The 26,493-nt window shown below is 39.1% G+C and overlaps 5 protein-coding genes across 16 annotated transcripts in view; 2 read left to right on the top strand and 3 right to left on the bottom strand.

Annotated features, from left to right (window-relative positions):
* Positions 1–8,320, bottom strand: part of LOC134742239 (thioredoxin reductase 1, mitochondrial) — a 33,308-nt gene extending 24,988 nt beyond the window's left edge. Inside the window, exons 1-3 of one of the 6 annotated variants that reach the window (XM_063675265.1) lie at positions 8,220–8,320; positions 5,284–5,337; positions 10–230 (exon numbers count right to left, since the gene is read on the bottom strand). In XM_063675265.1, coding sequence (XP_063531335.1) covers positions 10–230; positions 5,284–5,337; positions 8,220–8,280 — 336 coding nt within the window. In that variant the 5' untranslated portion in view covers positions 8,281–8,320. Of the gene's footprint in view, positions 1–9; positions 231–397; positions 467–874; positions 999–1,273; positions 1,442–5,283; positions 5,338–7,698; positions 7,820–8,219 lie in introns of those variants that run through there. The other 5 variants (XM_063675266.1, XM_063675268.1, XM_063675264.1 and 2 more) reach the window with 5 other exon arrangements.
* On the top strand, positions 1,109–3,810 carry LOC134742242 (C-signal). Its single transcript, XM_063675270.1, has 5 exons — positions 1,109–1,241; positions 2,006–2,057; positions 2,409–2,599; positions 2,911–3,060; positions 3,567–3,810. The coding sequence occupies exons 1-5, from the start codon at positions 1,125–1,127 to the stop codon at positions 3,789–3,791; spliced, it is 735 nt and encodes a 244-aa protein (XP_063531340.1). The 5' UTR covers positions 1,109–1,124; the 3' UTR covers positions 3,792–3,810.
* A 1,462-nt stretch (positions 8,321–9,782) lies between the features above and the next one.
* Positions 9,783–15,923, bottom strand: LOC134742237 (uncharacterized). The gene is made up of 2 exons (XM_063675262.1): positions 15,577–15,923; positions 9,783–15,451 (listed from the first exon to the last, which is right to left on the bottom strand). Exons 1-2 carry the CDS (start codon positions 15,625–15,627, stop codon positions 10,058–10,060), a joined length of 5,445 nt encoding a protein of 1,814 aa, XP_063531332.1. The 5' UTR covers positions 15,628–15,923; the 3' UTR covers positions 9,783–10,057.
* Positions 15,924–16,214: 291 nt separating this feature from the next.
* On the top strand, positions 16,215–20,156 carry LOC134742238 (mediator of RNA polymerase II transcription subunit 19). The gene is made up of 3 exons (XM_063675263.1): positions 16,215–16,517; positions 16,638–17,009; positions 17,797–20,156. Exons 1-3 carry the CDS (start codon positions 16,337–16,339, stop codon positions 17,955–17,957), a joined length of 714 nt encoding a protein of 237 aa, XP_063531333.1. The 5' UTR covers positions 16,215–16,336; the 3' UTR covers positions 17,958–20,156.
* Positions 20,157–21,181: 1,025 nt separating this feature from the next.
* Positions 21,182–26,493, bottom strand: part of LOC134742236 (leucine-rich repeat flightless-interacting protein 2) — a 43,500-nt gene continuing 38,188 nt past the window's right edge. For all 7 annotated transcript variants that reach the window (XM_063675257.1, XM_063675259.1, XM_063675255.1 and 4 more), the window contains one exon: positions 21,182–26,266. In XM_063675257.1, coding sequence (XP_063531327.1) covers positions 26,156–26,266 — 111 coding nt within the window. In that variant the 3' untranslated portion in view covers positions 21,182–26,155. The remainder of the gene's footprint in view (positions 26,267–26,493) is intronic.

Raw genomic sequence — 26,493 nt, 5'->3', positions numbered from 1 at the left:
GTGACTTACATGAATGCTCTCTCCAAGTAACGCGGCCTGGTGCATCAGTTTCTTTGGTATGCACCCAACGTTGACGCATGTGCCACCCAGGCCCCATTTTGTTCCCAGCGGCGATGGGGTAACAAAGTCCAGGACCGCCACCTTCGCCCCGAGGTTCACAGCCTCCTTGGCACATGCCAGGCCTCCGGACCCACCACCAATGACCGCCAAATCATAGTCAAAAGTCCCATCTAAAAGGTGCACAATGGAATACTAAGTGATTTATTAACAAATTAAAGCAACTTTTGCCCAAGACACATGATGCTTTTACAGTGAAAGTGTTTCCAATGGATCACACACAGACACAAAGATGAGCTCCAAGTGAGCAAACACACCATCTTCCCAATACAGATTATACCTGGAGTCATACTTTCAGTGGGTGCAATTGAGTTGGTCTTACGTTTAGGCCAACAAGGGACTCCGCAACCTGATGACACCAATAACCAAATTAAATCACTAAATCGTGGTAACAGACGCTTTCATGAGTTCAAAGGAAGGTTAGTCACGATAACATCATAATCAGATAAATATGAGGAAAAAAAATAGTTGCTAAATCATCTAAAAACCCACAGGTCTTGTCATTTACTTTTGGAATCAATAATGTTGTGAATTGTGCAACCCAGGTTACAGGTACAGATACTACAAGGATAGGCTATATCCAAAATATCATAAAAGGCATTTTAAAATTGGTATTAGAAAAATCACAAGAAGAAAATAGCCAGCCACAATGACTTAACAGTAAAAATAAGGTAGTTTGCTCATTGGACTATGAGATGAGGTTAGGCGGCGAACTGGCCCTTCAAGGTCAACAGTACAATTATACGAAGCCACTTACTACTGCTGAACGATCTTCGCACACGTATTACCACCGTCCGATCCGCTCGATAAAACGAATTAGATAAATTATTTAACTTTAACAATTTGTTGAGTATTGTCATGTTGACGTAAACGTCGTAAACTCGATAGTGACAGACAAGAAAATCCTTTCACACACAAGCAACTTTACATTGATACTACGGCAATACTACGGGTAGCTCCAGATTTTAAAGTTATTTCCGTGAACCGACCGGTTAAAAATCCCGAGAATGAAATCTGTGCTAATTACTGGAGCCAACAGAGGCTTAGGACTCGGTATGGTGAAATATCTCACTAAACACAACAAAGCAGAAACAATATTCGCAACATGCCGCAAAGAATCTGAGGTATGTATACTAAAATTTGTGATAACACTTACCTATTGGTGCCATATTTTCCACAATATTCTGTTATTTCACTTAATAAATAAACGAATTAAACACGAAACGGGTAAAATACGTGTTATACTTCGCGAGTACTTCAATGAAAATGTGAAGGCTCCGATGGAGTGCTTTTTGTAGTTCAATTATAGGAACGTGTGAAAGAGACGAGACGACGAATCGCTACCGGCTGACGTCACTTCACTTGCCTTGAATAGGTACCAATAGTGACGTTACACTTGTGACGAATGTCGAAGATTTCACAATAATCTAGATTCTTCTTTCTTTATTAAATATTTTTTATTGCAACTAGATACTTATTAACTTGTTATTATCAGACAAAATGCCTTATTACGCAATCACTAATCATAAATGGCCCTCCTCACTCACGCGCGAATCACGGCGCGAGGCCGCGAACGCGAGTGTGGAGTCTAATTCGCTAATCAGCGAAATGACCCCAACGCGCGTTCGCGGCTTCGCGCCGCGTAGTCTGGAGCGGCTTATTAGTGATACTTGTATCTTAAGAAAACAAATAAAGAACTGAAACTGAAGAATGTATCAATTTAAATCCGTTTGCGCTACGATGACTTCGAATAGCCGTCGCTGGTGTTGCCGGTATTGGAGTCAAAAGTTAGCGCGGCTGCTTTGAAACTATATTTCATCATGCGCGAGATGTAAGAAAAGAAAACTAATTATTTTTATAATTAATCGCTTTTATTTTTCTTTTGCAGGAACTTAAACAATTATCACATGAAAACAAAAACCTTCACATATTGAACTTAGGTAATGCCATCAAAAGTCAGTAAAAAAACGTAAATTAATCTTCAAGGGCCCTCCACACTCATGCGCGAATCGCGGCGCGAAGCCGCGAACGCGAGTGTGGAGTCTAGTTCGCTAATCAGCGAAATCGACTCCACACTCGCGTTCGCGGCTTCGCGCCGCGTAGTCTGGAGCGAGCTTAATGCAACACTTTTTCTTAAGTGGCCCACTGACTATCATTCCGCCGGACGATATATCGGCCTGTCTGTTGTTCGGAACTGTCAAATTTTTGTTCTAACTGCCAGGCCGATATATCGTCCGGCGAACTGATAGTCAGTGGGCCCCTTTAACCTACTTTGAAATCGTTATTTACAGATGTGGCAAATACGGGTGGCTATGGCGAGATTTCATCGCAGATCTCGGGAGTAGTGGGTGCGAGCGGGTTGAACCTGCTGATCAATAATGCTGGGATATCTACTAAGTTTACCAAGCTTAACCTTGTGAAGACTGAGCAGTTACTTGATAATCTCACGATCAACACCATCGCACCCATCATGCTTACGAAGGTGAACCATAAAACATTACAAAGTAATACATACCTATATGTGCCTATAGCACTTAAAACTCTGTCGATATAGTATTAGAAATTAATTAGAATGAATTGAAGCAATAAGCTAAAAGACTTTTTTTAAACTGTAGTTACATGTCACGAGTAAAACTCGCGATTTGTACTTTTTTCTGCAAAGTTTTTGGTAGGTAAACTATTCAAAGCTCAAAGTAGAGCCGCCAAAAAACGCACAAAGCCACAGCCACCTGTTCATTGCTTTTTATTGAATGTTATTCATTGGATTCTGCAATCTTCTTTTACTGTCTTCAGACCCTCTTGCCACTACTGAAACAAGCAGCTGAAGCTAACAAAGACCAGCCCTTCGGCGTCCATCGTGCTGCCGTTATCAACATGAGTTCAATTCTGGGATCTATCGCGCAAAACGACCAGGGCGGGTTCTACCCTTACCGGTGCTCAAAGGTACCTTACGGTTATTTTTATTGATGAAATAAATATTTACTGACCTCTCATCCCAGTCTTTGCAAATGTTAAATAACTCATGAAACTAAATAGTTGTCGTCTTAAACTTGCTACTCCCTTCAGTTCAGTTACTTCAATTGCTTCAGGGCCACAGAAAACCGCCGGGTGGTCTGTGTTCAGGGCAAATTATTTAAATGATTAGGTACTCACTATTTGGTACAACACTAATCAAGTAATCACTAATACATACGGTAACACACTACCGCACCAAGGTCGATCGCGGTGCGGTAGTGTGTTATGACTATAATGACAGTCTTAGTGACTAGTCGGTTTTCAGTCGTTTGGCACTTCACTATCTTCGTATTTCACATAGGTATTTCATGATTTCAGAATAGGCCCCCAACGAAACTTTTTTTTACATCTTCTCGATTCAGTAATTTTGAACGCGCAAAGGGCATGAATCCGATGCCGTAAAAAAGTAATTAATTTTATTTTTATTATTCCAGGCGGCCCTCAACGCTGCAACCAAATCCATGAGTATTGATCTCAAGAAGGACCAGATCCTAGTAGCAAGCATGCACCCAGGTTGGGTGCGTACCGACATGGGAGGCAAGAACGCGCCGCTAGACGTGGACATGAGCATCGCTGGAATTTTCGCCACGGTGGAGCGGCTCGGCGAGGCTGACACTGGCCGGTTTTTGCAGTACGACGGATCTGAGCTGCCGTGGTAATCGGTAGGGTGTTGGAGAACAAACAGAATACCAAAGCGCTCAACTTAATAACGGCGACGTGATATTATAGATGTATATTTTTATAGTTGGCCAAGCAAATTTTGTCAGTAGAAAACGGCGGCAAATTAAAAAAATGTAGACGGGAAGAGATGTCGTCCCACAGAAAATTTTAATTTCGCGCCTTTTTCTACTGACAAGATTTGCTTGACCAACTATATATCACCCTAAAGTAAATATAAGTAGAAGATAAGCATTCACAAATTATAATTAAAATGTTTTCAGTGCAAAAGTACCTAAGTTGATATGTTAAGGATGAATACATAAATAATAATAAGTAAGTATGTGGGTAATCATTTACCAGCTCTTAGCTTTAACCGTAAACCTTAGCTAACCCTATAAGTGTTTACTTATTGGGCAAGTAGGTGCATTTTTTTAGCCTTCGTTTAAAGCTGAGCTGAGTTTATAAAGCTCTACGACAACTGTGTACAGTGAATGCTGTGCCTTTGCCTCTACACTTGCCTTTATTTTTGCATATTAAACTTTCTGATGTTATTTTAATAAAAAGCGTTGTTTTTATAAAACATTGTGCTACTTAATTTCTTAGTTGATCTACCTAAAATTATTATTATATATACCTGTTTTAAAATTATTTATCGAAATAGGAGTTATTATCTATTATAAACAAATTACTCGTTTGCGTGGATCCTACCAAAGCATCAAATCAAATCGCAAAAGTTTACTTAGGCCAAAATTGTTAAAAAAATGCACGAAGAAATGAATGATAATTTTTTTTCTTCATTTTGTACTTCATGCTGCTGATATTAATGAGGGTAACGCTGCGTACAATTTTTTTTACCTAGGCAAACAACACGCGAACGCGAAGCGAAGCGATGCGGCGCGGGGTGAATCAATCCTTTGATTTGATACCTATAGAAACGTGTCCTACGTGGGCGATCTCGTTGCGAACGCGAACACCGTGAGCCCGCCACGCCGCTTCGCTTCGCGTTCGCGAGTTGTTCGCTTAGACGTTGCGTAAGCGTACGTAAACTGCAGTAAAAGTAGCTGAGCAGGCCACTCGTTCAAAATAGGTACATAATCTAAATCTAAATACAAACTTACTGTTCAGAAGGGTAAGAGAATCTGCAGGTCATTTGCAACAACTGGTCCGCGTCACTACTCCTGCTAATAGACTGTATGTATGCTTACAGAAAGCGCAAGATTCTAGTTTGTCAAGCTTTGCTTGATTTCAAGTAAAAAGGATAAAGATTTCAAAATATACTCATGTCAACAGGTGACCAAAAAATTATTATATAAACAAAAATCAACCTTGTTTTGTTACTAGCACGGTTCACTATGGTTTTGAATTTGTGGTAGTAATTACTAAGTTTAGGTTGTTACGTACCTGACGAATATAGGGGTATACTTTTTGTTTGATTTCGCGTTACATCTTTATTTGATCACAATTTTAACAAACTATATAAGTAGCACTTACGTTTCGTGGTCGTTAACCTCATCACATCGTACTCGTACTTCGGAGCAGCGTTTTCTGGAATTAAAAACAACTGTCAAGAGGACGACTGGACAAACGCAGCGGCAGTGAGGAACGCTTCGGTGGAACGTACCTCTATGAAACTTAGCAGAGACGCAAGAGTGCTGGGAAACAAATGGTATGCAATTTTAGGTAATTGCTGGCTAAGTAGGAGCAACGAATTCAATCGATCGATCAAATGCCGCAATGTATTGCAAATCGCATGCGATAATCGGTGACGTTTGAAGAAGCCAATAAGCGCCCTCCACACTCGTGCGCGAAGCCGAGAACGCGAGTGTGGAGTCTAGTTCGCTAATCAGCGAAATCGACTCCACACTCGCGTTCGCGGCTTCGCGCCGCGTAGTCTGGAGGGGCCTATAGGTACACTGACTGTAGAGCATACAAGATTTATCAACTGCTGCGGCAGCATTAACGAAATTTACCTAATACCTACTATGTAAGTACTTAATTGGGGGTTAGATTTACCGAAGGCCCTCTAATAAATATTTGCTTCGAGTTTGACAGCTAACATAGATGGCGCTGTAATCACACGCTATACTATATAAGTAGGTCTCATACCTACGGATATTCGGACGTGGACAGCACAAATAAATTAGGATAAATAGATAAACACGTATACCTAAATCAAGAGTTCTTCTTCTACAGTTAATACTAAAGTAGATACCTACTCTATTTCTCGGGCCCTATATTAAGTCTATATTTAAGTATATCTCTCAGAGGACTTCTGCTTCTCCTGCCCCCTGTACCAGTTCTACCCCCCTAAGTCCACCACCGGCCTGTCCAAGAAATAGTGTAGTATAAACGCGTTTATTTAACTTAGGCGATCTTTAATTTTAAGTCGGTTCATTTGAATCTTGTCCACCATGCTTTCTCTCAAGCAATGCCAGAGAAAACTGCTTAGCTTATTGAAGCAAATTGACAAACTCATTAGCACCTCTTTCGGACTTAAAACTGGCGTCACGCATAAAATATACGGGTAAGGGACCAGGCCAAATGACCGAAGTATGTTTTTTAGGGTTCCGTACCTACTTGGATAAAAACGGGACCCTATTACTATAAGACTCCTCTGTCCGTCTGTCTGTCAACAGGCTGTATCTCATGAACCGTGATAGCTAGACAGTTGAAATTTTCACAGATGATGTATTTATTTTCTGTTGTCGTTATAACAAATACGAAAAGGTACGGAACCCTCGGTGGGCGAGTCCGACTCGCACTTGTCCGGTTTTTTTAAGTAACTCGTAACATTGTTAGTTTATATAAGTACAGTCAGTCAGCAATCGGCATCAATAGTAGTGGATGAAACAACACACCAAAAGATCTGTCGATCGAAATCTGTCACCTTGGAATACTTTACGAAAGTTCGCGTTCAAGACTTACATGTCACAATTGAAATGTTCTACATATAAAAACCTATCTCTTTTTTTAAGTTATTTGAGAATGGTATGATACTTTTGACGCTGAGCGCTGACTGTATTATGAAATTTATGAAGCTTGTTACAACCAAAGATATATGTAACTTACAACTATTAACTGCCATAGTACCTTCTACATTATGAGAAGGCATACAACAAACAATGTGCATCATCTCATTTTGAATAACGTGCATCATCTCATTTTCCACATAACACGGACTAGGAAAATATCAGTCATCGTTGTCGCGTACCTACCTATATAATAATAAATCAAGCGTGGCGCGATACTGCCAGTCGCAGCCTATAGATGCGTACAATATATGACTCATAGAATAGGTATAGTTATTTTATATTGGCCGAATTATTTTATATTTGCTCTACCTCGTACCTACCAACCCACGGCAACTTTTGACACACGGCTTCATAAACCTACTTATCAAAATACCTATTATTTAAAATATTTATCAGTACGGTTTTTACTCACTATTATTACATGTTTCGGATTCTTTGGGAATCCATCCTCAGGCACGAGTGTCCGCGGCGGTTGTAGGTCGTGCACTGCCCGCGCCGCCCACGTGCACGACCTACAACCGCCGCGGACACTCGTGCCTGAGGATGGATGGATGGATGAAATATGTCTCACGATAGTTTAAGTGCGGTGTATTATTTAGATTGAGGTCATCGTCATATTAGCACAGTCACCGGGATATCCCTAGTATTGACAAGTAAAACCAGCAGTAGACAATAAGACATTATGCTGCCCAAGTCCCAACCAACAGTCTACGGTCTCCTGCGACCCGACCAGATGGTCGGTAATTTTTGCGTTACAATTAGACCCATCTTTTGTAACGATTTGCTTTTGGACATAGGTATAAATCAATGCATAGGTATAGTAAAGTACCTAGAAGGAAATAATTTATTATAAAACATGTTAGTGTGTACCTACGTGGTAAACTAGTAATATGAACTCCATCGCGGTTCGGTAGGCTCCGCCTTTTATAGGTGTTGAAATAAATTATAATAACATTAATAACCACTGTGTGTAAATGCATTACGATCACTTTTCCGTAGCCAGTCTGCTACTAAACTGTTTCGAACCCGCATTAAAGCAACCATTTATTATAATGTAGGTAGGTATATATATCACGCTTATTAAATACCTATACGAGTTTTTCGCATAGGTACTTACCCGTAGTCCTGTAGAAAAAATTCTGACACAATCATGGTTTTACTTTACACGAATTAAAGGACGGCTAAGTTCAAAAACTCACGCAACTCGCAGAAGTTGATGTGCACTTCTGAACTACGACACGACTGCAACTAGGTATATATATTGCGTTGGTTTGAAAAGCCAGAACGAATTTATGTTATGCTAGTTAATACGTCTAGGTATTGTAAACGTGAGATAGGTCAGTTTGTATTAGTAGATGGTATTAGATTTATTAAATGGTGTTGTGGTTCTCTTACCCATCAATTTGCACTTGTTGTCATTGGGGCACACTGTGTAATCTGCGAATACGGGGTCCATGGTGATATTTTGCAATTCTCGTCTTGAAATTAAATGCGCTACTCGCATGACATGACTTCTATTTATTTTTGACAAATTGTCAAATGGTTAAAATAAGGTTGGTAAAATAATAGGTCGATAAAAGGCACTATATAATTAGTTTGTGGTTTATTACAACTAGCACAATCGGATTAGGACTAACCTCGAAATCTCTCGGACAGTTATGAAATTTAGATGTTAATTAAAGGCCTCTCTTTCATGTCCACAAGTCCACACTGACATTTGGGGACCTCGAGGAATCGCAACCATCTTGGAAAATGTGTACCATCCTGGAGAAATTTGCGTTTTACTCTAAATATACGTTCTCTATGAAAATATGGTGCATACCAAACTTCAGGGCTGTTCTAGAGATTTCGAGGTTAAACCTCATCCGATTGTGCTAAACTTTGTGTCGAAGATTCTGTGGTCGAAGTTAGGTACTTACATACCTACAGTCAGCTTCAGAATAAGGCGATTCTCACACTGCGTGAGCCGATGTGCGGTGTTCAAGTTTATACTGGACAATCTTTATTTGTATACATATAAAGTAACTGTAAAATATCAAACAAAATCAAAACAAATCGATTTAAATGAATGTTATTAAATATTTATCATTAAAAAGTCAATTTTACCAGCAAACAGAAGAAAACCACTCAAAATTTGCATTTGATTACTTTGCCTCACATGTGAATAAAATGCAACATCACTTTTTGAGAAAAAAGTGGTGTGGTGAAAATTTTGTTTAACCCTCGTGCCTTGAAACCCTCGCAACGCAAGATTCCATTTTTCGAACCACTCGCTACGCTCGTGGTTATTTTGCTTGCTCTGGTATCAATGTTAGCACGAGGTTATACAACAACTTTGCCCCCTTGTAAAACAAATAACTATTATACAACTACCCTTTTTCATTTTAGCGGTTGTGCTAATGTGCTTCACGCACAAAACTTATTTCTGTAAGGACGCAACTAAACGTAGTAGGTAAGTCCAGTCAGCTCAGCTGCATCTCTGTCGTCAGCTACTGAATTAACCTTTTGAACGCCAATGACGGATATATCGGTACCGCAGGTCCAACCCCAGACGGATTAATCCGTCACAGACCACAGAGCAACATAGACCTACGTGCATGGCCATAAAGTTCAATTTCAATCTTGACACTTCGATGACGTGGCGTCCGAGTGACAGCTTTTGTGTTTGGCACGGCGTCGAAAAGGTTGTGTTGTGTGTGAAGCATTTAAAATGAGCGTCCAGTTCGGCGCACGGCCGGCAAGACAAGTTTTTTTTAAAATATAGGTACGCTTGTATCGAATTAATCGAAAAGAAAGTCATGATCTGATGAGAAGCCGGATTAGTGCGAGTCGGACTTGTGCCCCGAGGGTTCCGTAATCACACACCCATACTCTACAGACAAGAATGATCACACGACACACAACCACTTTGAATGTGAACGAAGGAACTACAAAATCAAATAAAATAAAATAAGCTAGTTGGTATCAAAAATCGGATTTATATTTCCATTTTGCTGTATTGGTTAATGTCATTAACAATTTGCCAGGTTACAGATTTTGCCGCACAGCCGGTATCAAGCATAACATGTACTTTTTGTAACAATGATACATTTCTTCAGACCTAGTAACCTAAAACTTACACAGACTACCTACAGAGATATACAATACAGGTAAAGCTAAAGTATCTACATCATTAATAAGTTATATACAGAATAACAATATGGTAAAGTTACATATTTACAACCTAAATTTACTTATCTGTAACCTGAGAAATTTTGATTTTTCCTACACTCGGGGCAGTACCACTTGCCTTTGGGCGGGACCATGATGCCGACACACTCAAAGTGAAACCATTCGATGGCGCAGCCCTCGGCGTCGCACGCGATCATCTCAGAGACCTCGTCGTAGGGGCAGCGGCAGTAGCAGTACACGCTCTCGCCCTCACGCGCCTGCCGCACCGGCGGCCGCTGGAACGGGTACGGCAGGCTCGACGTGCCCGAGTTCAGGTACGTCGGTGCCGGAGCCGGCGCAGGCGCCTGCGGCCCGCTCCCATACCCCGCCAGTGGCTGGAATATCTCCAACGCTCCTTCCTCACTGGAGTCGGAATCGCTAGAATCCATAGATTCAGTGTTCATTAAGATTCGCGGCGGCTCGGGATCGGGGATCGGAGCGGTCAATCTAATGTGGGTATGCGTGGGCTCCGGATAATTGTACATTCTATGGGAGAGAGTCGTTGAAGGCACTTCTTTCTTAGCTTTATGCGTAACGGGCGAAGGCAAATCCTCTTTTCTCCATTCAAGTTTTGGAGGTAGATGCGGTTTTAATGCCGAAGTTGTCGCCTGCTGCTTTCCGTCGTCTTCGCAGTAGCCGTAAAATTTGTTGGGCACGCGTCTTCTCTTCGAAGCGCGCTTGCTACTATCGGACACGGAAGCGGTTGGGGTACTCGGTTTCTTGCTAGTCGGGGTCATGGAAGGGGATGGTATAGGAGCTTCCGGAATATGTACCGTGTTCGATTTCAAGGAAATTGTCATTTTATTCGGTATCAACGGCATTACGGGTGTCCCCATCTCGGATTTGGCAATAATGTCCTTAGGAATGTTCACTTTAATGGGGGCATGTTTCTTAGAGCTCTTGGATTTCTTTTTCTTCTTGCTTTTCTTTTTACTGCTCGATGGTTTTTGTTTTATTTCACTTTCTATCTTGATTTCTTCCTTGACTGGCGTGGCAGCGCGGCTCGGCTCTGCCGACACAGACCCTCCGTCCGACGGAGCGACAGACGCTAGAAGTAATAACTGGTTTCGTTTCTCCGCATGTAATTTATTGGCTAGTTTCTGCGGGTGCTCGTCATAAAATTCTTCATCAGTTTCACTTTCGTCGGTCTCGAGATCTGTTTCATTGATAGGCGGTTCAGGCTTTTCTGGAATTAGTATCGGCGTCTCTGACATTCCCATTACATCTACATTGGATCCATTGCTTAATCTTCTATTGGGTAGCGTTTTCCGTAGTTGCTTATTCTTTTTCTTCTCATTGCCAGATTCATCTGATGAATCGGAATCTGAAGAGCTAGACGACGAGGAGCCGCTGCTGGAGGAGCAGCTGCAGTTGGAGCCGCAGGAGCAGCTCGAATCACTATCGCTACTGCTCGATGACGATACATCTCCATGTCTCTTTTTAGGAGATTTTCTATTTTTCTTTTTGTCTAAACTAAACATATCTTCGTCACCATTTAAATCGTTTGGTACTAAGCAGTAATCATGGTCAGATTCACAAACATGTTTCCTGATGGGGACTAATGGCGGTGTCTTTTCCTTCTCTGCTTTAGCCTGATACTTTTGCAAGTTGTGATAGATCTCCAAAACTTTCTCATGCTCAGGTTTCACCTCAGCAAGTTCAGGTTCCTCTTCTACTGTATCTGGAGCCACATTTGCGGCTGAGTCAACTGTGTCTGTCGTAGCAATACTGGGATCTATAATTTCCGGTTTTTCTTCATCAGCAGTTTTCTCATCTTTCACCACGGCCGGTGCCGTAGCCGGTGGACCACCACTGTCTGACTCGTCACTACTGTCGCTTTCTGAGAGATTTAAAGCTGGCAGGTTTACATCCAAGAGCAATGCGTCCTTGTCTTTTAACTTCTTCTTCTTAGACTTTTTAGATAATAGTTCAGAGCCCGGCTCAGATTTTATATCAGAAGTTCCAGCTTCTTCAAGCTTATCATTAACTAAATCTATGACAGGAATTGGATCTTTACTATCGGCGGGATTTTGTTCAGCTGCGGTAGGTTTTTCTGCATTCAGATCTTCTGTAAATAATTTTTTTATGTGTTCATCGCCATGTTTCTTCAGAAGCTTCTTGGAAACAAATTTCTCTGTACAACCTTCTTCGGTGCAGACATGTGGAAACTCTTCAGAATGGAATCTCTTATGGACTTTCAGATACACAGCTCTTGTGAATTGCAAGTTACATTCATCACACGCAAATACCGTTGGAGGTGTGCAAAAGTGGTACACATGAGGCCACTTCTTTTGCATACATTTTTTGCACATGACACTTTCTGTTCCATGTTTCCAAAATAAATGTTTGGTTATATCTGGCTTATTTCTGTAGGCTATACCACAGCGATAGCATAAATGGTGCAGTTTATGTTTCCAAACATGGTTAGAAAGGCGCGATTGACTGTGGCAGAATTCTAAACATACATTACATGCATGGTGAATCTTCCTAAGGTGCACCATTAACCTAAATGACGATGGTATTGAATCTACATTGCACAAGCAGCATCTAAACTTAATTTCATACTCAGAATCATATGTTCCAGGGCATAAATGACATAATAACTCACTATAACTATAAAAATTAGATTTACACATAACACACAACAAAATTGTTCTCTGATGCATTTTCCGATTATGTAAATAGAGATCTTTGTGGACAGGAGTTTTAAAAAAACACTGAAAACATTCAAAGATGTGGTCAAACTGAAGACCTTCACTATTGTCAACACTGTCATACGAGTCCAAGTTGATGTATACGGTACTGAGCTCTGCGGCGCCGGCGCGCACCTTGGCAGTGATGGTCTCCGGCAGCAGCTCCTCGGCCGTGATGCTGTCCACTGTGGCGCAGAAGCGGTGCTGTTCCACCATATGCAGGCATAAATGCTCACAGTTCACTGCAATCTTCCGCACATGATTGCAATAAACACAGTTGAATATTGTGGAAGCCAAGAAAACTTTCAGTAGATCTTTAAGTGGGTACTTATCCAATGGTCTATCTAAATTCAGCTGAATCAATGGTGGCTCATCTTCAGTTGGATCTTCAATTTTAACATCAACATTTACATCATCAGTTGTCTCAGTCTTGGGCTCAGCTACTACATCAGCAGGGATATCATCTGTTACTTGTATTGGCTCCTCTATTTCTGGGTCAAGCTCTTCCTTGACATTCTCCAGTGGTGGTACAGGGTTTTCCGAAATTGTTGGTTCTGCTTCTAAACTCTCATTAGGTACAAGTGGTGGCTCTATGTCTTTTTGATTTTCATCAACTGTTAACTTATCCCCATAATCACTATCTGATGAATCGTCACTGGAAGAGTCCTTGTCCAAAAGTTCTTTAGGGACTCTCACAGTTAACTTGGGCACCCTGTTCATAGCATTATCATCCTCCACTTTGTTATCGTAAATTGTGGTTTTTACTGTGTTTTCTGGCTTATATTCTGGAGTTTTGGTAGTGTTTTCTAAATTATTGTTCAGAAGAGCCTTTAATGTGATATCTTGATCATTTTCATATACAGTTGTTTTAACAAATGGGATATCAGCTTTATCACAAATAGTCATTTTAATTGATGGTGTTTTTGACAAAAAAGGTGTGTCAGGGATGTCTTTTTCATACTGGAAAGGAGCAAAGGTTTCCCTTTCATACCGCTGAGGAGGAGGAGTATCTTTTTCAGACCGCTGTGGTGGAGGAGCATCCTTTTCATACCTCTTGGGAGGCCTCCTCATTCTGCTTGGTGGCTTGTTGGCACTATGTTGCCCAACAGTGGGATCAACAGTAGAATTAATAATTACTGGCGAATTTGCATTGTTCAAACTTAATTTCAATTTTATGCCTTCCTTTTCCCTCTCAACAGGTGGACAAATTGGCTCTTCAGGTTTTGTTGGTGGAGGTATGAAAGATGAATTATATTCATTATGCCTTTCATCAGTCTGAGAGTCACTTTCTTCCGAGGTTTCAGAGTTATCATCTCCATTGTGATGATCATTGTGTATTTCTGGGCTTGGCTCTCTTGCTTGGAGAGGACTAGTGGGTTTAGTGCTAGAACTATCTAATTCCATGCCGGAATCTTTTGTATCTTTGCTGGTGTCCTTGGCAGATGATGTGGAATTGTCAGAGCTGATGCTAGTGTCACTGTGTACTGTCTCAGAATCATTTGTATTTTGTAAAACCTTACTACTTTGTGATGTCACCGTCTCTAATTTCTCTTCAACTATTTCTTTCTTGTCAAATCTATTATCATTAATATGTTTGGTCAATTCTTTTGCTACTGTGGCAGGTCCATTAACTGATGAATCATTTGTTTTGGGCTTTGTAACATTGTTGGGTTTCACTGCATTTTTACTAACAAGTACTGGCACTGGTTTGGGTTTCACATTGTTGCAATCATGGTTGAAAAAGTCATCCTTTTCACTGCAAATCTCATCACACATACAGCACATCAAATACAGAGTCCCATTGTAAACATTTAAAAAGTCTTCCTTGGTTTCATAGTTAAATTCCTGTACATTGTGCTTATTGGTCAAATGTGCAGACAGTTTCTCAGCTTTTGAAAACATTCCTAGACAAAACAGGCAGATGTGTCTGTTGTGGACTTCTCTCATGTGAAGAAACAAATTCCAGTTTTCATAATATGTACCACATGCTGAACAGAGATAGACCTTCCTTGTTACCCTGGATGGGCCTCCAGTGCTTGCTTCTATATTTGGAGCTGCCTCAGGACTCAGCGCAGGTTCTTTAGCTTGAGCCCGACATACCAGTTGATGTTCTTTCAACATAGCAAGGGTCTTGAATGACATGGAACAGCATTTCCGACACTTGAATTTCACCATTGGTTGTAATCCTAAGCTTTGGGCATATTCTTTCAACTGTGATCCCTTTTCCAGTTTACCTTTCTTGAACTGTGCCAGCTGACTTTTTGGCACCAGCCGGGGCACAGGCTTGTTGTGTTCACTATCATTTGCACTGTTATCAACTGTAGGCGTAACATTGTGTAAGCGTTTTGGTATTAATTTAGGAACTCTGGGTAAATTATTCCTGGGTAATATACTTGGTTCAATGGGTTTATTTACAGAGGGTCTCTTTTTTTTCACTGTGCCACAATACTGTTGGGAGTTATCCACAAAAGGCCGCTTGCCAAGGTGTATTCGCAAAGGGTTGATACGTTTTCTGATCCTGTCTGGGTGCGGCGCCTCGGCGCTGGCGCGGCGCGGGGCTGCGGGCTCGGCGCGCGCTTCACGGGGCGGGCTGGGCGGCCCGTCTTCCAGATCGTGCCCATTTGCAGTAAATTTAAAGCTCCTCTCATCGTAACAATTCGCCAAAGACGCTAACGCGTGTTTATCATCTTTCGTATTGGCATTATTACCATCTTCCATAGTTTTCTGAAAAAATTAAAACATGTGCTTACTTTTGACTGGTTAGAAACAAAAGACGTACTAAGAGAGGCGGAATCGAAGCATTATTTAAATATTTATCATGATGATAACATTGTATATAATGACTTTACCTCTGAAATCGTACGTCCAGTACGAGTATAACAGTAAAGATTCGTTTCCATGCATCCGTTTTAGCGAAGCGCTCCTTACATCAGGCTTATTATGAGGCAGCCGCGAGCTGATCATTCCCGTAAAATGGCGTCACTTCGCAGAGCGAGGAATGCTCCTACTAAAGCCGTTCATTTAGGTCCGTCACGCCACTTATTTCACATTGCACAACCATTATTCTGTTTTCACATAACGTAAACAATCACAATTAAATTAATATAAATACGTTACGCTGTTTATTTCCCAATACATTGGAGAGAAATAAGAAACGCGTTACGAGAAGCTAATTCATGAAGCATAGACTAAATTTTAACTTCTTAAATTTAACTTTTTTATGAAATGGGAGGCTACACAAAGGCACTACGAACACGTGGTTTTTACCATAGACAAATATCAAATTGTTAAAATATTTATATATTGCATGTGTAATATGATACTTTCATTAATTTTTTAATATATTTTTGTAATAACAATAAAACTATTCATTTTCTTCATAATTCATTAATCTCAAAAAAGAAACCAATTTTAAGATACCAGATTACAACACTAGTTGCTTGATGCTTTAATTTTGTGTCCTATCTGTGGCGCATTTGCAATTTGCACTTTGCAGATTTGTCAAAAATCTGGAGAAGAGAAGGGTGTATAGCTATATAGTGGTGGTTTTTAATATTATTTAGTGTATATCTTAATTTTATGTTTGTTAGGAGATAATGATAATGCAAGATGATGTCTGATCAATTTAGAAAGGTGGAACCATACTCGCCAAAGTCCTCGCCGAGGGGCGGTAGGTCGCCAGTGGTCTCTCGGCAGGACTCCTCTGGCACTCTCAAGACTACCATTCAGCTCGGCAAAAATCCTTCTATCGTACATAGCGGACCTTTTTATTTAATGAAAGAACCTCCTGGTAAGACATTATCAAGTTAAAGAGTTTCTTTAATGCGTATTGCAGTGTTTTCTTTTTTCAAAGTACCTACTCGTTTTAAGGATATAAAATTTAAATTGCAAAACTTTCATTTCGTTGCAGGAGAATGTGAACTCACTGGAGCTACAAACCTAATGGCATGTTATGGTCTTGAGCATTCATATAGTAAATTTAATGGAAAGAAGCTCAAAGAATCTTTATCCTCCTTTTTACCAAATCTACCAGGCATTGTGGATGGGCCGGGGCAAGAAGACAACAGTACCCTGGGCTCGGTAATAGCCAAGAGGCCTATAGGTGGCAAGGAGCTGTTGCCGCTTACAAGTGCACAGTTGGCAGGATTCCGCCTGCATCCTGGGCCTCTGCCTGAACAGTACCGCTATGTTAGCTCCACTCCACCAAAGAGGCATAAGAGCAAACACAAGAAACATAAACATAAGGATGGGGTGCCGCCTGGTCAAGATACTCCATTGCAAGGTATGTGGTTACTACCCTAATTGTTGTTTAAAACTTAATTGAATAACTTTTGAACCAATCCTTGTTCTTTATAAGATTAATAGTAAAACATATGAAGGCTTGTCAAAATTTGTTGATTTCTATGCAAATATCTGTGTCTATGAAGGGTTAAACATTTGGGAAGTTCACAAACACCTTTCTTGCCGGCATCCAACCCAATGCAACATTAAGCAAGTTAAAACTAAAACCATGCTCATATAAAAAAAACAGTTTTATATCTTCTGTTAAGCCAGTTGTTTAGCTTGTACAGAATGCGTTTTGTTAATATCCATCATTTTATGTTCATGTATTGGGGAACACAGTTTAAATAAATGAATAACTATATATTTTAGATTAAGGCTGGAGTTCATCTAAACTAAAGTCGCATTGACATTTGTCTTTCGTGTTGTGTTGTGACGGGTATTGGTTTCATACATTTAATATGGTTGCGTCAGGCATCAGACAAATGTGAACGCAATTATACCCGTCACAACATGACAGACAAATGTGAATGTGGCTTAATTTTGCACCAACTTGAATAGAACAAAGTGAGGGAGTGATATATAAAATGTTCATACTTTAATGATGACATTGTCAATTGTCATGATAATGATTATGTCAAATTTCTATGATGATGTAATTATGTCAAATTTCTATGATGACAGAGTTAGCTTGGCCCGACTCTATTTCTAATTTATGATATTTAATTATATCTCATCTAATTTATTGTATTTTATTAACATAGCTACAACAAAAACTTACTTTTCAGACTCCTCCAACCCAGACACGTACGAAAAGAAGCACAAAAAGCAAAAGCGTCACGACGACGACGCCAAGGAGCGCAAAAAGAGGAAAAAGGAAAAGAAACGGAAAAAGCAGAAGCACAGCCCCGAGCAAGGCAACCTTACGCCCAACCAACATGCCACGTAGGCGGCTCCAAGCATAATATGGAAATGTTTTTAGCTCTGATATTTTATACAGTAATTGCCATCCCACCTAATTTTAAATTAGGATTCTGAACTTATATGGTTACTAAATACATTCTGAGGGTGTAAAATATTGTATAGAGCAGTGTTTTTGCTCTAAACCGTTTGTAATGTTTTTTTTTTTCTTTTAACTTAGGCTTTACACAGATTTAAAAAAACTGGTTTTACTACTAAGGTATGAACAATATTCATGATCTGAATTTATTTAGTAATTATGGAGGTTCCCAATCTTAATTTAAGATTGTGTGGGATAAGCCAAAGTGGTTACAGATACTTTAGGAACTTTAGGAATTAGCATCAAAAATGTAGACGTCAAGTGCACTGACTTTTGCCCTTTGTAAAAGCCTATAAGTGCATACATCCACACATAATTTGGTAAACAGCAAAACAGCATTTACACCTGACAAAAAATAGTTATTTGTGCAACAAGAGAGAAAAGTTGGTTTTTCTTGAGAGTGTTTTTTTTTAGTCCCGAGAAAGCGAAAGATTCTAAGTTAGAATCTTGAGCGTAGCGAGGGACTCAAAAACACGAGATGTAAAATAACTTTGCTCTTGTGTTGCACACATAGTTTTTCACCTCAGTAGTGAGAACATATGAATGGTTAAAATGTATTTCGAATTACACAGAATAATACAGAAAAAAAAATGTTATCAAAGTATGAAGTGGCAGTTCATGGCCTTCACTAAATTAAAAAGCTACTTTGTTTCACTTCCTGGAGTGAGGAAAGTCGCACTTTCCTCACTCCAGGGAGTGACGAAAGTAGGCTTGTTCGAGCTGCTGAGGTGAAAAATATATTTACAAAGGCAGAATCTGAGAATGAAATTTATAAGTATATATTTAAAAAGAAACAAGGAAAATATGATGCTCTTTGTCTCTAATAAAGTAAACTGCCAAATTTGAACATAGTTAAATGCATAATGATGCCTTTTCATCTGATTGATGCAGCTATTTTCTTATGAATAAAGAATCCCCAAAATATTGGTTCCGTATAATTTGATGCACAAAAGATTGTTTACCAAGCAGAGCAGGAATTAGTATCCTAAGCCAATAAAAAATTATAAAATATTGTTTTTGTGTCATGTGGAATGTACTAATATAAAGTTCTTGAGTTTATAGATGCTTAAATGATAATTTTTAAAATGAATTATTTTATACTGCTTATATAAACTACTTGCCACATGATGACTGATGTTGCTCAGGTTTTACTAGAGATGAACCACAGGACCCACAACACAACATAAATATACTAGCCACATTAATAGGTAATGTTGTAAGTAAATACATGTTTTACTAAAAAAATTTTCGTAGAGCTGGCGCGAAATGTCTATTCAAATCTTAAGCCAGTCCTTTTAAAGCTGTGGAGCTGTAACTATTGGCTGGCCAATCATAAACCGTATTGCAAAGAGATAAGACATATTTCTGGTCACTTAAGTGCGTTTCTGTTAGTGCATAGAAAACTAATTGCATCTTTTTAAACATGTAAAATAGGTTCAAAATCCAAAAGCAAGTTACGCGGAGCGTTCCTGGAAATATGTGACGTTTTCAACTAAAAGGTACCACATTGTCGTTTGTCGATAAAGTTGATTTCAAATTAAAGCTTTATGGTAATAGCGTCTTTATTGACAACCGACAATAAGTACCCGTTTGGTTGAAAACGGCACATATGTAGAACATCTGTAGTCTACGAGATAGTCACGTTGTGAAGTGACGCATTATTTATAATTATTGTGAGTCAGTTCGGAGCGTGTCGTATCTTCCTCTTTTAATACTGTTATGAGTGTATACATTGTGTCACTGTAAATATCGATATCATGCTTAGCAACTACCTACTCTAAATGTGTTTTAAGATTTTATTTTGGTACACTTTTCTAAAGTACATTTTTACTCATATAATTTTTAGTTTTTTAAATTGTGTGCTAATACTGACACAATCATTACATAGTGAAATGTTTCTTAGTCCTTGATTCTAAAATCTTCTTTTCTTTAAACATGTAAGTTCAACCACAGTAGAAAGTGATAATGTTTTGTGCTAGTTCTAAGTTTGTTAATTTCATGTTATTTGTGCACCATTACTCTGTAAATAATCAGTTTAATTCATCATACTATAATTACTTGAATAAATAAAATGGTATTAAGATGTTATTCTGAGTTTCTTTCTGGACATGAATGTTTATATCCAGGGGTTCCCAATCTTTTTCAGTCCGCGGCGCATTTTAAACTTTGCAAAATTTAATCTCGGCGGTTAGGTAACCCAGCTAGACTATTCGAAATAGATAGGTAACATTTTCAGGATTGCCTTAAAGCGGCGCCTCTATTTACTGTCAACGACGCGCCAGGGCGCAGCGGCGCACAGTTTGGGAAACCTTGCCCTAGTCCGATGTTTCGTACCAATTTAATACTCTCATGGCTGTTGCATATTCGAGCAATAGATGCAAATTGACGAATGAACAATCGTAGAAGTTCGCAGTATGTTTCAGTACCTATTGGACGCGAGCGTACACTGGGTCGCACAGTAAACCTGTGCTGGGTCGACAAGCCGCCTTCACTTCTTCACTTGCTTTATTATTGAAACAGCGGTTCAGGGTCGAATCATGCTATCCCTTTCGGCTATTTAGGGTTGTCAAAATTCAAGTCATCTGCGGTCGTGTACGCAAAGGGACGTCAAGTTGTGCCAACCCTAATAATTGCTCGGAGCAATACGGAGCCGAGTTTGCTCGAAGCGAGGAGTTTCGCATCCCTGGTAATATTTCTCATCCGCTTAGTTATGTGATATTACTGTACTGTAGGTATGTACTTGCAAATATTGTCGATGTTACTTTATTTTGTCCTACTTCGTAGCACTGAAAAGAATCAGAGGCCCTACCGCGAAACGAATATCGTTTTTTTTCTAGAGATTTATAACGATAACGAACTTTCGTTTTTGGCGGTAGGACCCCAGTAGTTGGCATCTATTTTCTTAAAAAAGCTACCACTGCTGCCTCAAAGTTTAAAGGCGCCGCCATTGGCAGGGTACTCACAAAAGGGTAGCTTTTACTTTATCACATTTCATATCATAATATATTTTATTGTGACTATAGGTAAAAAAAAAGGTGTTACATTTTATGGGTACTAAAACCATAGCCTACTATCTTAATGGCGCATTGATCGTGTAAAATGAAACTACGATATCAGAGCGAAGTTTATTCAAAGTATCCAAATTTATACATTATTAAGTCAAGTCTCGCTTCATGTCAGTCGTAGTTAAAACAAAATAAATTAGTAATGCAGCACCAAAAATACATACATCGTTCACTGGACCTCACACCGACGCCTAACTAAACATTTATTAGTGATTATAATTAAATTTTAATAGTTTCGCATCGATGTGGGGTCGTACAACTGATATTCCTACTTACAACTTAGTGAGGGTGATTTATTCCTGTAATATTGCATGCTAGTTTGTAATACAAACAATAATGTACCTTAACTTTACTACGTTGCAGTCTCAATTTCAGCGACAGCCTTAGGCGCGCACAGATCACTCTCGAAATGCAACTTTAACTTAAGTTTCATTATCGTTTGCAGCTCATAACTCTAGCAGACAACATTTAAAGAACAAAATCGGTCAAAAGGATGGATTAAAAACATAATTGCGAATCCAGCGCTTAATACAAGACTTCATACCGACTAAATACTTTGCACCAGGTGTCCCCAACCTTTTTTGCCATGCCTTCTCTAAATGTTGCAAAAACAAAGAAAATCTACGCGAGTTTGGTATTACGTAATTGCTGGTTGAGAACTCCTGATTTACACCATGCAAATGCACGAGGCCTCTAAATGCAGGTGCAGTTATATTTGTGGCATATAAAATTCTACCTCTACGGGGCCGAAACGACCCGCCATTATTTATTTATTATACTTCATTCGACCATTCAACCGTATATAAAAACATCTGACAAGCATATCACTAAAACCGCGAGCACACTGCATTTACTCGTATTTAGAAAGAGGTGTAAATTCTGAGAAAAAATCGTGCTCCGTGTTTGACAGCTGAAGAATAAGGTACGGCGCCATGTTTTGTGGTCACTGAATAGGGAATATATTGCAAAACTCTGCGTAGGGGGAGCTACTAGCACATTAAAAGGGTCTACTGCGAAATATGAAAATCGAAATTTCGTTATCTGCCTCTCTATCACACTTGCATATTCGAACGATAGAGAAGCAGATAACGAAATTTAAATTTTAGCGTTTCGCGGTAAGTCCCTGTAAACAAACCGTCTTGATGCATCAATGTCATATTTATTCGCAACAAATTATCTGTAAAAACTTGTCAAAAAACTATTTTAAAGCGAAGTGTGTACAAGTTACTTTATGGTTTTTTTTTAATGATGAATAGGCAGGCGTTTGACCACGATCCCACCTGATGGTTTAGGATATGCGCTCTGGTGGCAGAACTTTGCAGTAATACTCCCTATTGTAAAAGGTCAACTTTTGACAACCAGTTACCGCATAATTTATCGACTCCTACAGCGCCATCTACATCAGATGTCAAAAATTGAAGCACGAAGTTTACACATCTTTCCAATGAATCTTTATTTTTGAATATAGTACAGTGTGTACGCGGCCTAACCGCAACATGAATACTACAGAGAACTACCACATCGAATTGTATTCTAATACATTAATTTGGTGCGCGATGGCACGGTTAAGTTATGTGAGCATGACTATCGAATTACAACTATATTACATGTACAACAAGGTCCATAATCGCCCACATTGCTCTACCCATCAAAATATATAGAACATCCGCGAGCATTCATCTCGTTATATATTAAATTCATTCATGACATTAGTTTAGACGAGGAAATAATAAAGACTGTTAATCTCTGTATAAAGTTTTTATAATTTTGCCTTGGTGAACTGTAGATGGCAGTACCTGCTTATTGGCGTGAAGTGTCAATTAAGGAATGCAAACTGGTTTTTATTTGTTGAAATTTCGGTTAATAACCGGTTTTCCCACAATTAAAAACCGGTTTGCATTCCCTAATGTCAATGTCAAGTTTTGCATTTAGGCCATAAAATTTAGGTCTCTGCGGTGAAGCCGTTTAGTTTACTATATCTCAATGAGTTCACTAGTGGGTTTTAATACAGTTGATATCAAATAGAAAGGCAAGTGACCAAATTAATAGCAACAGATCTGGTAACAAAGATCTGTTGCTATATTTGGCCACTTTGTCATTATCTATTTGATAATGAGTACAAGCGTAATAAATGCTATCCATAATATGACTTAAGATTGTCTGGATGAGATCGCTTTTTAGCGATAAGACCGCCTGTTGGTTACTTATTATTTTCTTCTATGGAGGTGTGCAATAAAAAGTATATACAGGGTGGCTAAAAAATAAGCGCATTCCTGTTGCCAGGGAGGTTTTGGGACTATACTGAGCAACTTTTACAATGGGACCAACCACGAAATCGCGAATAAAAAAATTACCCTCCCATACAAAATGGAACAGCCAAATTTTTTTCACAATTTCGGAGATGGTCCCATAGTAAAAGTTGCTTAGTATAATCCCAAAACGGGAATGCACTTATTTTTAGCCACCGTGTATATTGTATTATGAGACACTAACTCTTTTATTTAGTAGGAAATTTAATTTCTATGGAGATTAACAGTCTTTATTATTCAATAATCTCTGTAAATTAGTAAGAGTAGGGTTTGGTAACTTTCCAATATGTATGTAATCTCACTGAACTGCGAGCCGCGCTCGGTGGACGTTTAAATTCAATCTGCTATCACATCACGTGGGACACCGTTTTGAGCAATCGTTTTATACATTTATAAATCAACCAATTAATATCACAGAATTAATATCGGGGATAGATGACAAAATTCTATCTACAGTACCGGTCAATAATATACCACCTTTGAGTGTTTTTGTATGAGCTTGTATAGAGTAAACAATATAGTTTGGTTTGTAGATTGCATATTTTACTAGTCATTTTATACAAATATGATTAATATTGCAATGAAATACTGTGAATTACAATAGGATACTCAGCATATTACTAAAAAAACCTCTAGTAAAAAAATTAAGTTGAAAAAACTGAAAAAACCATTACATGAGACCAATTTTTCTCATCGCCCATATAAAGAAATACTAGTAGACTACCTAAAGCAGTGAGGTGGAAGTCGCTCACAAATAAATAAATAAAAGTTATACCGTAAAAAATGGAGGTGATATATTATTGGCCGGTACTGTATATTACAGCTTGTGTACGATTTAGAACTTACCGACTGATTATATGTGGCTTTCCATCAGAGTAGGGTCCTTAGGTTTCATGTGCAATAAGGACCTTTCTATCTAGGGAATCGTACTGTCTTTTTTGACAGCTTTGACAGGACTATAACAACTAAAAAGGGATCTAGGAGGGGAAGGGGTGATAGGGAGGGGAAAGGAAGGGGAAGGGAAGTCTACTTTGCTCCGTTTGTCGACGTAGGTATATTGTCCAAACTATATAATCCGAATAATAGTAAATGCATGTACGTGTCCCATTTTTCTGATTGGGTGTCTCTTACCCCCTTTATTAACTATGTAACCTTCCCACTCTTTCATTCGAACTAACTCTTAAATTACCCATTTTATTGCAATATAAAACAAATTTGTGATACCGAATGGCAAGTAATAAAATATTTTTTTAGTATTTAGTACGCGAAGCGAAATATCGGCAAGCTGTCATTATTCTAAAATAAAATAGAAAATATACAGAAAAATACGAACATAATTCAATGCATTAGGAATAAATAATTATCATTAAAACAAATTATTAATTATACACATGATTATTTTTTACAAAAATTAACATTTATCAAGCAATTTACAAAGAATTATTAAATGTTTCCTAACACAACCAAATTATTTGGGTGTATAACATGTCACGGCTTGTTCATATGGACTTTCATTTCCAAAACCATATCTTAAAGATTAAACCACCATTTTGGAACTGCGCGCCCCTCATTAGAGCACCAACTGCAGGCGAGTAATCTCTACACGATCGGCCAACGTAGGCCAAGGCCAAAGGGACGCAGCTATGCGGTGGAAATGAGATAGCAATATCACTTGCTCGCTCTAACGCATAAATGCGTCCCTTAGATTGGCCTACGTTGGGCGATCGTGTAGAGGAGCCATTAAGCGGAATTTACATTACGAAATTAGTGGCGTGACATTGACGTGAAAGTAGTTTTACCAACCGTTTCACGTGTAATTTATAACTTTCGTAATGCATGCATAACTTTCGTAATGGTATTTAAACGACATTGTTGCTTTGGCACGCGCTCAGACACCTTGGCCGACCGCTCACATAAAAGAAACAATGGCTTTTGTTTAACAGATTAGGGTCTTAGGCGTAAAAATCATTTGAGAAAATTCATTTGAACAGTATTGGACTGTTAAAAATAAATTTTACAAATGCCGCGTCATGAAAAGGCTACTTTACTGAGTAAAAATGCATTTTGTATACATATGCGTTAACTTGGACCTCATAAATGAGAACAGTAGACTTATTGTTTCAACTAATTTTATACCTTAACTGTATGCCGGTTTATATTACTTTAGCGCAGTTCGAAATATATAATTACTTAAATATAGACCTTACGTCCAGGCGTTAAGGTTGGATTCATGTTAACTGAGCACAGAGACGCAAGACCATACGATTGATTTTTACAAATTTAGAATTTGCGGCATGGGCACGAGTTCATTATAATTTATACTTTACGTCGTTGGGTTAAGATTGATATTGATCAGGGCCGGGCATAAGTCATAATTCCCGCTTGTTTTATTGTAATTTAGACTTTGCGCTGTCGCCGCAAGGTTCATATACGAACACAGGTTCGGACAAAGCCACAGCTGAAAATCTTAATATAGACTGTAGGTGTAATTAAGACTTTCCGCTGTCGCAGCAGGGTTCATATTCGAATGCACAGGCTCGGGCGAAGCCACTGCTGAGGATTTCCAATGTTATGTAGACTGTACGTATTGTAATTAAGACTGCGCCATCGCAGCAGGGTTCATATTTAAACGCACAGGCTCGGGCGAAGCCACAGCTTCTTCCATTGTAAAGTGGACCGTATGTGTTCAGGTTAAGGTCGGTATTGGAGCGGGTCACAGGTCCTTGAGCAGCGCGGACTTGGCATTCTTGAGCTTGTCGAGCCGCTTGGTGAGGTGGCTGTTTTCCGTCTCCAACTCTTCCACTCGGTTTAGCGCTTCGCGGGCCTGAAATTTTGAAATAAATGTTTTAGTTGTTGCTATATGAGTTCCGAAAGGTTGTTTTAGTTCAAAAATCTGTGATCGGTATAAATTTATAGAAATAGGTGTTTTAGTAAATGAAAATATAACATAAACACACTTAAAGTTATGTTAGTATTTTGTTTGCTATAAGGTAAAAGTATGAGGAAATGTTAGTTAACTTTTTCGCCGAGTTTGACTTAATATGAAGTCAG

Source organism: Cydia strobilella, chromosome 6 (genome assembly GCF_947568885.1).
Source record: "Cydia strobilella chromosome 6, ilCydStro3.1, whole genome shotgun sequence".
NCBI classification, from domain to species: Eukaryota; Metazoa; Arthropoda; class Insecta; order Lepidoptera; family Tortricidae; genus Cydia; species Cydia strobilella.
The sequence above is the reverse complement of the archived record's forward strand: the minus strand, read 5'-3'. Positions and strand labels throughout refer to the sequence as shown.